Source organism: Lepidochelys kempii, chromosome 2 (genome assembly GCF_965140285.1).
Source record: "Lepidochelys kempii isolate rLepKem1 chromosome 2, rLepKem1.hap1, whole genome shotgun sequence".
Lineage (NCBI taxonomy): Eukaryota > Metazoa > Chordata > Testudines > Cheloniidae > Lepidochelys > Lepidochelys kempii.
The window spans coordinates 167,832,725-167,845,417 of NC_136381.1; the positions used below are offsets into that span (position 1 = coordinate 167,832,725).

The 12,693-nt window shown below is 40.5% G+C and overlaps 1 protein-coding gene across 2 annotated transcripts in view; it reads left to right on the forward strand.

The window, feature by feature from the left end:
• Window positions 1-12,693, forward strand: part of DDC (dopa decarboxylase) — a 124,291-nt gene that overhangs the window by 96,010 nt on the left and 15,588 nt on the right. For both annotated transcript variants that reach the window (XM_073332726.2, XM_078851674.1), the window contains exon 14: window positions 10,139-10,240. In XM_073332726.2, coding sequence (XP_073188827.2) covers window positions 10,139-10,240 — 102 coding nt within the window. The remainder of the gene's footprint in view (window positions 1-10,138; window positions 10,241-12,693) is intronic.

Here is a 12,693-nt window from a genome sequence, read left to right on the forward strand (position 1 = left end):
CCATGATTTACTGGGCATGTTACCTAGTTTGACTGAAGCTACAGTTTCAGGTGTTTCCTGAATGGAAGTGCCTTTAGGATATGGTTACCTACAGATTACAATTGATCCTTATTATGCTTAAGTACTGGGGACATTCCTGCTTTGTACAGGGTAGTTTGTCATCACTGTAAATGCATGTGCTATGGTGCTGTATGATGTACATACTTCTGTTATAAATATAAAGTAAAACTGCAAAATACCTTTTATGTTTTCAAACTCAAGAGAAACTGCTGGCAAAGATAAAAATAGAGAGCCATATCCTACAGTTACACTAGCTGAGGTTCTTGTCCAAAGTCTACCGCAGTAGAGATTTATATTTAATTAGCTATCTAACCTCTGATTCTGCCTGTTCTTGGTGGGAGTGTGTGTAGACACAGATGTGCCAAACTCTCCCAGGGGCACACATTTCTTAGCAAAAGTGGGACTAGTGTCACAGTTTTCTTCCTTAAGAACCTTATGCAGACTAGCTAGTGGGAAGAGGAAGATATTGCCCCATCATCTGCCTAAAATGCCAGAGAGCTACTCAAAGCGTCGGATGCCACTACTGTAGCAGATGAAGGATAAATGGAAGTTTTCTGCTTTTTGTTTTGGTTTAGTTTTTATTTTCTTCTGCATAGATACCTTGTAATTTCTATTTGGCTCCATGGACAACAATCTAAATGGGATTTTGATCCTTATTATGTTCTGGAGAAACATATTTTGAGGGCAACAATGACATTGGCTTTTTATCACCTCTGATACAATCCAAAAGTGAAATTTTGGATCTCCTCTGTCTCTTTTACTGAAGTGAAAATGGGCTCATGGTTTGTTATACTTTGCCATTAATGAAGCTTTCACTGCATTGGTCTCTCAGGTAAGGTTTTGCAGATGGCAATTAATTCAATTTACTGGCAAGGTTTTAAATAGCACTAAATCTCATATTCTTCTGGTGGCAGAGTTGAAGTCCTCACGTTGATTACATGTACTTTATTGGATTAGTGTTAATACCTTATTAGTAACATTCAAGAAACTTACCTGGCCTTTCTCTCTTCTCCCAGACATTTCCCTGGGTGCTCAGAGAGCAAATACTTGCCTTTTTAGAGTCCCATTGACCCCTTTTGAAGGCAGAGTTTTCCTATAATGTCTGGAAATGCATCACTTTTGTAAAGCTATTGACTTCAGTGGAGATGAACCAGGAATGAATGTGGCTCTTCATGTTTCTGAATAGACTTTTTTCCTTGTTTCTAATTTAACTTCATTGTAATGTTTTAGATTAGGTCTTTACAGGCGTGCTGGGAGGCGAGAGGGTGTAATGTTATTTCCTTGAGCACTAGAAAGAGCTGTGGGATATAGTTCTCCAAAACAAACAAACAAACCAAAAAAACCCCCGCATGGCCAAATTATGACCTCACACTTGTGACTTCAGTGGCGTTACTTGGGTATAATTGAGGGTAGAATTTTGCTTACTGAACACGTAAGTGGAGTGATTAATTTAGGCTTGATTTCTTCCATTTGAAATGAACGATGGCTCATCACATTCTCTGGGTTTCATTGCTTCTCTAAAAAAAAAATCTCCTTTGTTTCTCTCAGTGGAACTGCAAGGGCAAGGACTGATTGAGCTTTTGTTGTTTAGTAATCTAGATGGTAGGACTGGTCGTTTAGTCAGTTGCCTTCTGTGAGATTGTAAACATTGCAGTATTGTTACAAACTGTACCAATGCTCACCAACAGCAGTTGTAATGTGTTCCATACCTCACTTCCCCATTTCCCTCCCCTCCTCTTTCCAAAAAACGTTCTTTATTCCCGAAAATACTGTGGTGAATTTTCTTTTGGTGGTTGTAGTAATAAGGAATGTTATAAACTCTGGTAATGGATTATATTGCAAAGCTGTAAACAGTTTCCCAAATGAAAAAACTCTTGAAATTTAATCTCACTTTACCACCCCTCGTCAGTCTTTAAGGATTTGTATAATTCCAGGCCTTGGGAGGTTCTTTCCATTTAAACATACGGTAACATCTCAAAAATAATAGTTTTCATACATTCAGTGCTGGTCAAGGCAACCCTTCTAAAAAGAACAGCCAGTACTAGCTTGTGGGTTACACTTGGTGTTTCATTTGATTTGTGCCACAAGAGGATCCCTAAAGTTGCCAGAACTATTTCTCAATCAGCATTTAAAGAAACAAGAACTAGCTTTTGTGTTTGCTACACTTGGTCACATAGTGCAATGAAATAAGACATGAATAAATACTGCAGTTCTCTGTGGGTAGATCTGTCCTCTGTGCAAAGAAAAATCTGCAATGCCGAGTCTGAGCCTGGGTCAATTTCATGCCTGGAGCTCTGGCTGCACGGCTAAAATTCGCAGGGTAGACCTTCCTACATGGAGTGGAGCCAGGGCTCGGAAACCCAGCAAAGGGGGAGGGTTTCAGAGTCTAGGCTGCAGCCTGAGTGGGAATGTTTATATCACTCTTTTGAGCCCTGCTGCCCGATTCCCATGAGCCGGAGTCCATTGATCTGGGCTCTGAGACTCAGTGCCATGGGATTTTCTTTGCAGTGTAGACATACGCTGTGTGGCCACTCAAGGCCTCAAACACAGTGGGAATGCTCTGTTTCTGCTGCATTGGTGAGCAATCAGCAAAGAGGCCATGCAAAGGGAATCATAGAATAACAGAGTTGGAAGGGACCTCTGGAGGCCATCTAGTCCAACCCCCTGCCCAGAGCAGGACCAATCTAAATCATCCCAGCCAGGGCCTTATCAAGCCTGACCTTAAAAACTTCTAAGGAAGGGGATTCCACCACCTCCCTAGGTAACGCATTCCAGTGTTTTACCACCCTCCTAGTAAAAACGTTTTTCCTAATATCCAACCTGAACCTCCCCCACTGCAACTTGAGACCATTACTCCTTGTCCTGTCATCTGCTATCACTGAGAATAGTCTAGATCCATCCTCTTTGGATCCACCTTTCAGGTAGTTAAAAGCAGCTATCAAATCCCCCCTCATTCTTCTCTTCCGCAGACTAAACAATCCCAGTTCCCTCAGCCTCTCCTCATAACTCATGTGTTCCAGTCCCCTAATCACTTTTGTTGCCCTTCGCTGGACTCTCTCCAATTTTTCCCCATCCTTCTTGTAGTGTGGGGCCCAAAACTGGATACAGTACTCCAGATGAGGCCTCACCAATGTCGAATAGAGGGGAATGATCACATCCCTCGATCTGCTAGCAATGCCCCTACTTATACACCCCAAAATGCCATTGGCCTTCTTGGCAACAAGGGCACACTGTCGACTCATATCCAGCTTCTCCTCCACTGTCACCCCTAGGTCCTTCTCTGCAGAACTGCTGCCTAGCCATTCGGTCCCTAGTCTGTAGCGGTGCACTGGATTCTTCCATCATAAGTGCAGGACTCTGCACTTGTCCTTGTTGAACTTCCTCAGATTTCTTTTGGCCCAATCCTCCAATTTGTCTAGGTCCCTCTGTATCCTATCCCTACCCTCCAGCGTATCTACCACTCCTCCCAGTTTAGTGTCATCCGCAAACTTGCTGAGGGTGCAATCCACACCATCCTCCAGATCATTAATGAAGATATTGAACAAAACCGGCCCCAGGACTGACCCTTGGGGCACTCCGCTAGATACCGGCTGCCAACTAGACATGGAGCCATTGATCACTACCCGTTGAGCCCGACAATCTAGCCAATTTTCTACCCAATTTGTAGTGCATTCATCCAGCCCATACTTCTTTAACTTGCTGGAAAGAATACTGTGGGAGACCGTGTCAAAAGCTTTGCTAAAGTCGAGCAATAACACGTCCACTGCTTTCCCTTCATCCACAGAACGAGTTATCTCATCATAGAAGGCAATTAGATTAGTCAGGCATGACTTTCCCTTGGTGAATCCATGCTGACTGTTCCTGATCACTTTCCTCTCGTCTAAGTGCTTCAGAATCCAAACCATGGAGTAGAACTTTGTGGCAGCTCTTTGAGTTGGAATGTGGAGAGGGGAATGAACTTGTTTGGGATCAGTGCACCACATGGATCTACACAGCTCAGTGTAGTTGCAACAAGCATGTCTGCTACACCTATTCATTCTCTGTAGTTGCATTTGCAGCTGGGTTGGGCCTTACTTGTAGGTTTGGGGAGTAGGATCCCATTTCCTCCCTGCTACTACAAAAATCGCCTTGCTAATTCCTAAGTCATAAGGTCCTATGCCACTTAGGCACTTTAGAAAATTTCATCCCGTGCCCACAGGAAAAGCTCTTTTACTCCGATTCCACTTGTGCAGCCGGGATTTAGCCCAAAAGTTTGAAATTTTGAGAGATGACAACTTATGACAAGCTGTAGCAGGGGAAAAGGCCATAAGCTACTATTTTTTGTGCTGTGATTAGAAGAGATGAGATGAGCCTCTTTTGAAAAAAAAAAAATGGTCTTAAAATATACCTGAAACTGGCTGTTCACAAACAGATCTTTTTTCTGCCTTCCATCTCCCTTAGTTCCAAATAGTTTTATTTTTTAAGAAAAAAAGTATTTTTTTTTAAAGTTAAAGATGGTTGCTGTGTTTGCGGCTTTCAAAATCTGTATCTGACTGACTGGATAACCACTGCAATCTGGCATGTTCTTGTGTTGAGACAGGCAGCGAAGGAACAAAATATTCCTGGGATAGGAGCATGGGTGACTTTGGTTTAATTATAGCATCATTTTTTGTTTCTAAAACCTTTCAGTTTATACTCCTCATCATTTACAAAATGGAATATCAACATACTGCAAAGTAAAGAGTTTAAAGAGGGTGTATTGGGGCCAGGGGGAAATCACTGCCAAGAATTTTTTGGGGAGAAAATTGTGTGTTTTGGAAGTAAATTCCAAGATGTGGAGAGGACACCAGGAGGGCAACAGCAAATAGCATAGGAGAATGAATAAGAGCACTCAGGATTGTCCTATAATCAATTGAAATGTGAGACTCAAAGCGGAAATGAGTCCATTTTTAAACCACTTGAGAGTAAGCTAGTACTGTGTTGCTGTAAGTCATGTAAAGGGGTCATGAGCAAGTAGAGAAACTTAGCTTTCTGTCCTGTCTGTTATATCCATTCCATAAGTATATTTTTAAAAGTCATGTTTTTACCTATGATCCCCTGGATGTTCTGATTCATTTATTCAAATACATCCCCAATAGCTTCAAAAGAAATTGGATCGAACATACTTTTTGCAATAAACAGTTCTTCTGTGCTTCACCAATATTGGACACTGAATTCTGCTTAAAACTATCAGTAGAGCTTAAGGACTAGCTGAAAGGGAATAGAGAGTAGATTGCTCTTCTCTGTCTGCAGCTACATCACCTCAGGTGGTGATCTTTCCAGTCATATTTTCATAAGCTAAGTAGGCTTGGGCTGGGTCAGTAATTAGATCTGAGAACTCAGAGGGAAACCTCATGTGCTATGTAAAGTGCTATTGGTGATTCAGTAGATGGCACCCTTCCCAGTACTGAACCCTTGCCTGAGCATGTTCTTGTGGGTCACTGTGCTTTTTGGAAATGCCATCTTTTTCATGAGTGATAAAACCATTTGTTAACGATTTTGTGGCATTTTTCCCCCCACAAAATTAAGGGTTTAACCTTGGTGTCCTGCCCAAATTCCAGTTCAGAGGAAAAAACAGTCCTTGCTCCAAAAATTTGCAACTGAAATTGAACAACCAGGACAAATACTGCACTGGGGTGTGATTGTGTGCTGCCCTTCGCAGAGGTGAATGCAAACCTCACAGCCCAGAAAAAGGAGAGTATATGAGGGCAGGAGGGGATAGTGGGTAAGACACCTTTTGTGTCTTCTTGATTCTAGAGGGTCCATTCAGCCTTTGGAGGGCTGCCAAAGTCAGGCAGCTCAACCTGACCTACCAGTGAGCAGCTGCACCACCATGAAACACTCTGTAGTGCTATGCTCCCCACCCCTTGTTGTCTTCAAGCCCAGGCCCAGCACACCCATGACATCAGAGCTTACAAGATAGTGCTTCATAAACCAGCCTGGGAAATTAGTCCCTGCATGGCTCCAGGGCTTCTAGTTTGTGTATGGACCCATAGCCAAAATCACACTACAGATCACTGATGAAGGTGTAATCTCATAGTGCCATTTTTTTTTAATTAAATGAATTTTCATTGAAAGGCTTCACGGGGGGGGGAGGGTGTTTAAAGAGGGATTTTAATGAAAAAGAGGGTTGTTGTTTGGGGGACAAAAGGGAGACCGTTGCAAGCATAGAGGGGAGACTGAAGAAGGTGGCCTCAAGATGAGAATGGGGGAAGCAGCAGTAGACAGGCTGTGGCTTGTGGAAAGCACAGGCAAAAGAGGAGGCAGAATTGTACAGAATTTGAACAGGAAGACCATACCAGTGATAGTATCTGAAGTGGGAAGTGACCTGGTCCAAATGACGGGAGAGAAGGGTGATTTTGGTCATAATATTTTGGATGGTCTGGGAAGGCTGCAAGATGATATTCAGAGAAGGCAGAGAGGAGAAAGTTGCAGGAGGCTAGGAAGAGATGAGCATGCATACAAGAGATGCTATGTAAGTTTGTGTGTACACAAGTATTACTGTGACTGTAACACTTTAGGCAATCTCCCATTAATATGCTAAACCATATCAGCTTTTGAAGGGTTTGCAGATGAAACTAACATAGACAGTTCAAATGCCTTTACAGCAGGGGTTTTCAAATTTTAAACTATGTGGAAAAAATCTTAATAAAGAGAGTGTCTCGCGAGCCTACCTCTCTCCCATTCATGATCTCATAAACTGCCTCCCTTCACCATTCACAATGACACAGACCACCTCTTGTCCCATTCACAATCAGATGGACCAGCCCCCATTTTTTTTTGCAGTCCCAGAACACGCCACTTTCATATCCCTGGTAAGGACAGCAGTTGCTTAGCTGGAAAATGTTAGGCAAATATTTTTAGCTGCTTTTAAGGAAATGTAGCAGCTTGAAATAAAAAGACAACCTGTCGGTAGGCCAGCCAGCTAGGAGCAAGGGCTCTTACCATTATTATCACCATTATGTGGCCCATGCCCCACAGTCTGAGAACCTATGCTCTAAAGGAACTGTACAATCTCTGTGGAAGAACAGTACCATAAACAGTAACAACTACAGGGTTTATTGTATTTAAAAAATGAAATCAAATTTTAAAACCTACATTAAAATTATGTTAGGAGCATGGTAGGACTAAGGCTTCAAAATGGAAGAAATTTGGAGGTAAGGCATTTCTCTCCTTCAATAACTACTGCATTTGTATCTCAACATAGCAGGAATCTAAGAACAGTATGTGATCTTCCCTCCCTGGTGAGTATGCCCTCAGTTCAACAGACAGGGCTTCATTCTCACAATTTTCATATATTGCTCAGAGGATTGAGATGCTATGTGAAAGCAATCATGAGCAATTCTTCCTGGTTCAGCAATGCCGGCCTTTGGCAGCTGTGATTAACTTAATTGTATAGCATGCTGAAACTTTTGGGAAATAAATAAACAGTAGTCTCTCCTGTTCCATTGTGTAAAACCCAAAGCATTTGGCGCCCCCCAATGTCTTTACTGATTATTGCTGTTATTAAAGTTCTCCCTTGGGTTAAACACAGTTGTACTGCAACTTTTCTTATTACTTCCATAGCATCCATTCAGGAATGTACCAACTTCAACCATTTTGATTTTGTTTTGATTTCTGCTTATTTTCTTCAAGAGATTTTATTTTTATTGTCTAGCAAACACTTTAGTGCAAAATCGGACAGAGATGTCATCCAGAAAAATGTATAATAACTATTTGGGGTTTTCTGTGAAAACTACTTACAATGAGCTAAATCCAGAACACTTTACTAAGTTTTTATTCAGTTCTTACTTAGACAAAATGCCTATTGTGTTCAGTGAGAACTTTGTCCAAGGGCAGAGTAAAAAAGTAAAGATTTCAAGATTTTGCCCACTACATTTAATTATATCACACCTATTAAAGCACATACAACACAGAACAGGTGAAATTCTGTCCCCATTAAAGTCAAGAGGAGTTTTGTGTAGAATATATGTACAGGGCCCTTGTGTCCTGATGTACACCCTGTTCTGTGGAGTTTATGGGGTGTAATTTGGGCTATAGACATAGAATATATGGTTATATCAGGGTACAGAATTTATATTACCATACAAGATATAATGTACATATATTTATATATTACTTATATCTTTCACAGTCATGAACCCATTGTTGTTTATATTTGGTTGTACCTACATGCCTCAGACAAAACTGGGGTCTTACTGTTTTACAAGACTTGATTCGTAGTCAGAACAGCATCCAGTCTAATTTAAGCCATGCCATGATGGAACAAATGAATGTAATAAACAGTGGGGAGGAAGTAGCAACAGCAGTAAGAACAGCTGATTCCACAGGCTATCAGTGTGCATAATCCGAAAGTTCTAAATTAGACAAGGTTTGTCTATTTTAAGAAACAAACATCAGAAAGCTATAATTAAGATTGCAAGAGGTCTCTCACTATAATTTCTGGTTTTACTGGTTTATGACTTTTGGAAAATCTCCTTATGAGCTGAAACATTCCACGTTTAACTTAAGCCCAGAGCAATATTTTTGTTTGATATTTTCCTTGAACTTTGAAAAACAAAGGGTGGAAGGCAAAAATACACATGATTATTTTGTGGAATGGATACTTAAAAAAAAATTATGGCACTTCGAAACCAATTCCTCCACATGTGCCGAACCATTCTCAGTGAGGAGTAGTCATGGTGTGCAAAAAAATTGTAACTCCAATGGTTTGATTTTCAAAGGCCCTGAGCACCTGTAGGTCCATTGAAAGGGAGAATTGGGTGAGGGAACTGCTCTTTGAGTAGAACAGGCAGAAACAGGACACCTATTCTTTTACTGTCAAATGCTGCTGCTGCTCCATCTACAGGCAGAAAAACTAGGAGTTCATATAACTCCCTAATGAGGTTCCAACCACTTCTTCTCTTCCTTCAGATTCCCATACCTGATGATTCCTCACTTGAAAGATGAACTGGAAGGATGGGAAGGCCAACAGGGTGTTATGCTCGCACATACTATCCCTAGGGTGACCAGATGTCCCATTTATATAGGGACAGTCTCGTTTGGGGGGACTTTTTCTTATATAGGTGCCTATTACCCCCCACCTCCTGTCCTGTTTTTTCACAGTTGCTATCTGGTCACCCTAACTACCCCTTACTTAACCTCTGCTCCTTAGGCTGCTAAATATATACTTTCATATATAGAGCATGCATAATATCAGTGGTGGAGTTGCTCTAAGAACCTTAATTTTGTCATTTCCTGAATTCTGTGTGTTTTCAGTTTGCAACCTTAATACAAATTTTTGAAGTGTATGTGTGTGTAATTTGGGAGGAAATAAATGTTAAGACATTGTTTGGATGTTAAGACTTCCCAGATCATTACTAATCTACATACTGGTATTTTTCTTGATATGTCTGATTTCTAAAATAAACAGCAACTTCTTTACACACACACACACACACACAATGTACTTGGCCGCACTGGAGTTGGGGGAGCACTTCAATCCCATTTTAGGCCAGGATAAAAGAAAAAGTTATTACTTGGAATTACTATTATTTATTATTAATATGACACCATAAATTGGAATGATATTTTACAATGGTGTCTAGATACTATGGTGACAAGCACATTAGAAATGCCTTAATAGATACAGTGTGCCACAAATGCCAGACAAGTAGAAAGATCTCTGACCTATAAAGTCTCTAAAAGTTATGACCAAGATGTAAATTAACATGAATAGACAAGTATCAGGGGGTAGCCGTGTTAGTTTGTATTCACAGAAACAACAAGGAGTCTGGTGGCACCTTATAGACTAACAGATTTATTAGGGCATAAGCTTTCGTGGGTAAAACACTGCATATGAAGAAGTGGTGTTTTACCCACGGAAGCTTATGCCCTAGTAAATCTGTTAGTCTTTAAGGTGCCACCAGACTCCTTGTTGTTTTTATGAATAGACAGAGTGTTAGTATGTGGCTTTTTAGAAGTTTTTGTAAAGGGTTGAATGTGTGAACAGATTAATCAAAAAATAACATTTGCCAATCTGACTGATACAATATAGACTTTGCTCTCTTTCTCTCTCTAGCATGTAAAACTGTCACATGAATTTGAAAACTTGGTACTTCAGGATAAACGATTTGAGATCTGTGCTGAGGTCACACTGGGACTGGTATGCTTCCGACTAAAGGTAAAATAGCAATGCCTTCTAATGTTCCCTCTTGTTTTTTGAAGCTATTGATAGAATATATTGCACTGGATTACATATTATTATAGATAACCTATTTATTTATTTTAAATTGTAGAAAACTCTTGATACACTACATAAACCAAAGAGGATCAAAGAAGCAATTTTGAGCCAGATTATTTTTTTTAGCATAAGATTAAATTTAAAGAAATCCTAGCATGTTATGGTATGGAAATGCACAGTGAAAAGGCACCTGAACAACCATAACACTGCCCTGTATTGACACTATGTAATAGCCATATGATCAATGCATTTTAGGATGTAGATTAAACTGGTTTTTAAAACCAATGTTTGTTCATAGTGTCATTATAGAGCCTGGTTAAGATTGTTTGGGTGCCGAAACTGTGTTTTGTTTTAATCTTAAATTATTGAATGCACTGTTAACCTTAGTGCCATCTTAATATGTGGAGGGCAGGTGTATTCTGGGAACTTCTTTTAGTGTGGGGTGTTTTTAATTATTAAAATGTCAATCATGAACACTAAACCAGAAACCCAAGAAAGTTACCATATGTTATTTCTTATAATTTGAAGATGAGAACCATCAACAATAAATCTTTTTTTCTTAAAACTTTTAGAGCCAGATTCATCAGTATGCTCTGGGTAACTCTGGAGCAGTAGAAAGCAACGAGTGTGCATTAACCTGTTAAATTAGACTTATAGTTGCTTTGCATCACCAGATCATCACATATGAGTCAAGATCAATTGGTGAATCTGGCCCTTAATTTGCAATTGGCTTAGTTATTCAGGATTCAGGATATCTTTTAAAAAACCTTTAAAATATATAATTTAATTTGGCAAATAACATTCCAGAATATGAAAGCAGAATTTTACTATTTTATATTTTATATTTAGAATTTTATATTGGAAAGAAAAAGATAATATTAACTTTTTTTTGTAAATGTGGCTATCTATAAAATCCCGGAGGCGAGCTGGACCACACTGGATCAAGATGTGAGTGATAGCATAGAGGAATATTACTGAGAGAAGAGGGTTCTGTGGTGGTGTTTAGAGTAGGGGAAAGTGTCAGGGTGTGAATGTGAGAATAAGGGGATACAGGGAGATCCAATGGCAAGGGTAGAGGGAAGAAGACCAGGGAGACATGCATGAGACATGAGTGATAGGTGGGAAATAGGCAGGGGAGTCCTGTGTTGAGGAGAACAGAGCTGTGCATGGGCAGAGGCCTGGGGTGGGGAGCTAGTATAAAGACATCCACACTTGAAAGACTTCCAGTGGCCCTTCTCTTTTGGCTCCTCTGAGTACCATACCAGTACTACAGGGGCAGTCCATTAAATCAGAGGCATCTCTCAGGGACTGGTCTCCTTCCTCACACCTTATGTCCCACCATGGGCCCTCCTGTTTGCATAGCACCAGTCTCTGTAATGCAACCCTCATCCCCACATACAGCCGTAATTTTGCCCAGGGCAAGTCTGTTTCCCTCTCCCCCTCATACGTAGTCCACTCTCCAGACACCATAAAGCAGTACTGTGGAGAGCCAAGAAGAGGCAGGAAGTGGCCACAACGTGGAAGTAAGTGAGGCCGTTAGAGGACCCGGAGGAGAATGTGGGGAGATTGAGCAGAGGGAAGCAGAGGTCCTGGGGTGGGGAAGGGGGCTGCGTTAGGGAGACAATACTACCTTAGTGCTAGTGCCCAGTGAAGTGGAGACAGCAGTGCCATGGACAGCCTTTCAAGCACAGATATACTCAGCCAGCATGGAACCCTGGAATCTTTAAGGAGCAAGGACAGCTGGGGACAATTTATCTCCCAGTGAGAACTCTTGATGCATGAGTCCAATCTCTCTCATACCACTGACTCATTAATACCAATAGAATTGTAGCATGGAAATTAGATATGGAGGAAGGCTGATGATTTGCTGTTAACTCTGACATCATAGTAACTAGAGCTGTTGACCAGAATCTGTTTGTACCCTATATAATTATAATTAGCGACAACAATAGTTAATAACTTAGCTTAATTACAACCTAATTTATCCAAATGTAGCCCAAGCACAGTGAATTTTAACTATATGTAAAGCTTAAAGAATCTGCATTGTTTGTTAATATAGTTCAGAACAAAAAAAGTCTGACTGAGTGCTAAGTTTCTTAAAGGACCTAATTTACATTATTATTCATAAACCAATTAACAGATTTACTTATAAACATTCAAAATTCATTCTGTACTCAGAGTAAATGCTGTACATCTGCTGTACAGAGTAAATGCTGAACACTCAGTATTCTTCATACATCATAAAAAAGGCTGCATCCCTGCTTCAAGTGCAAAACTCAATTCAGTGTTAACTAATTATGGAGCTGGAACTGGTACCTTAATGAGCTGAACTGGAACACTGAATATGAACAACACAGAGATTCCTTGTTAAAAACACTTAAATGTGGCTTTTA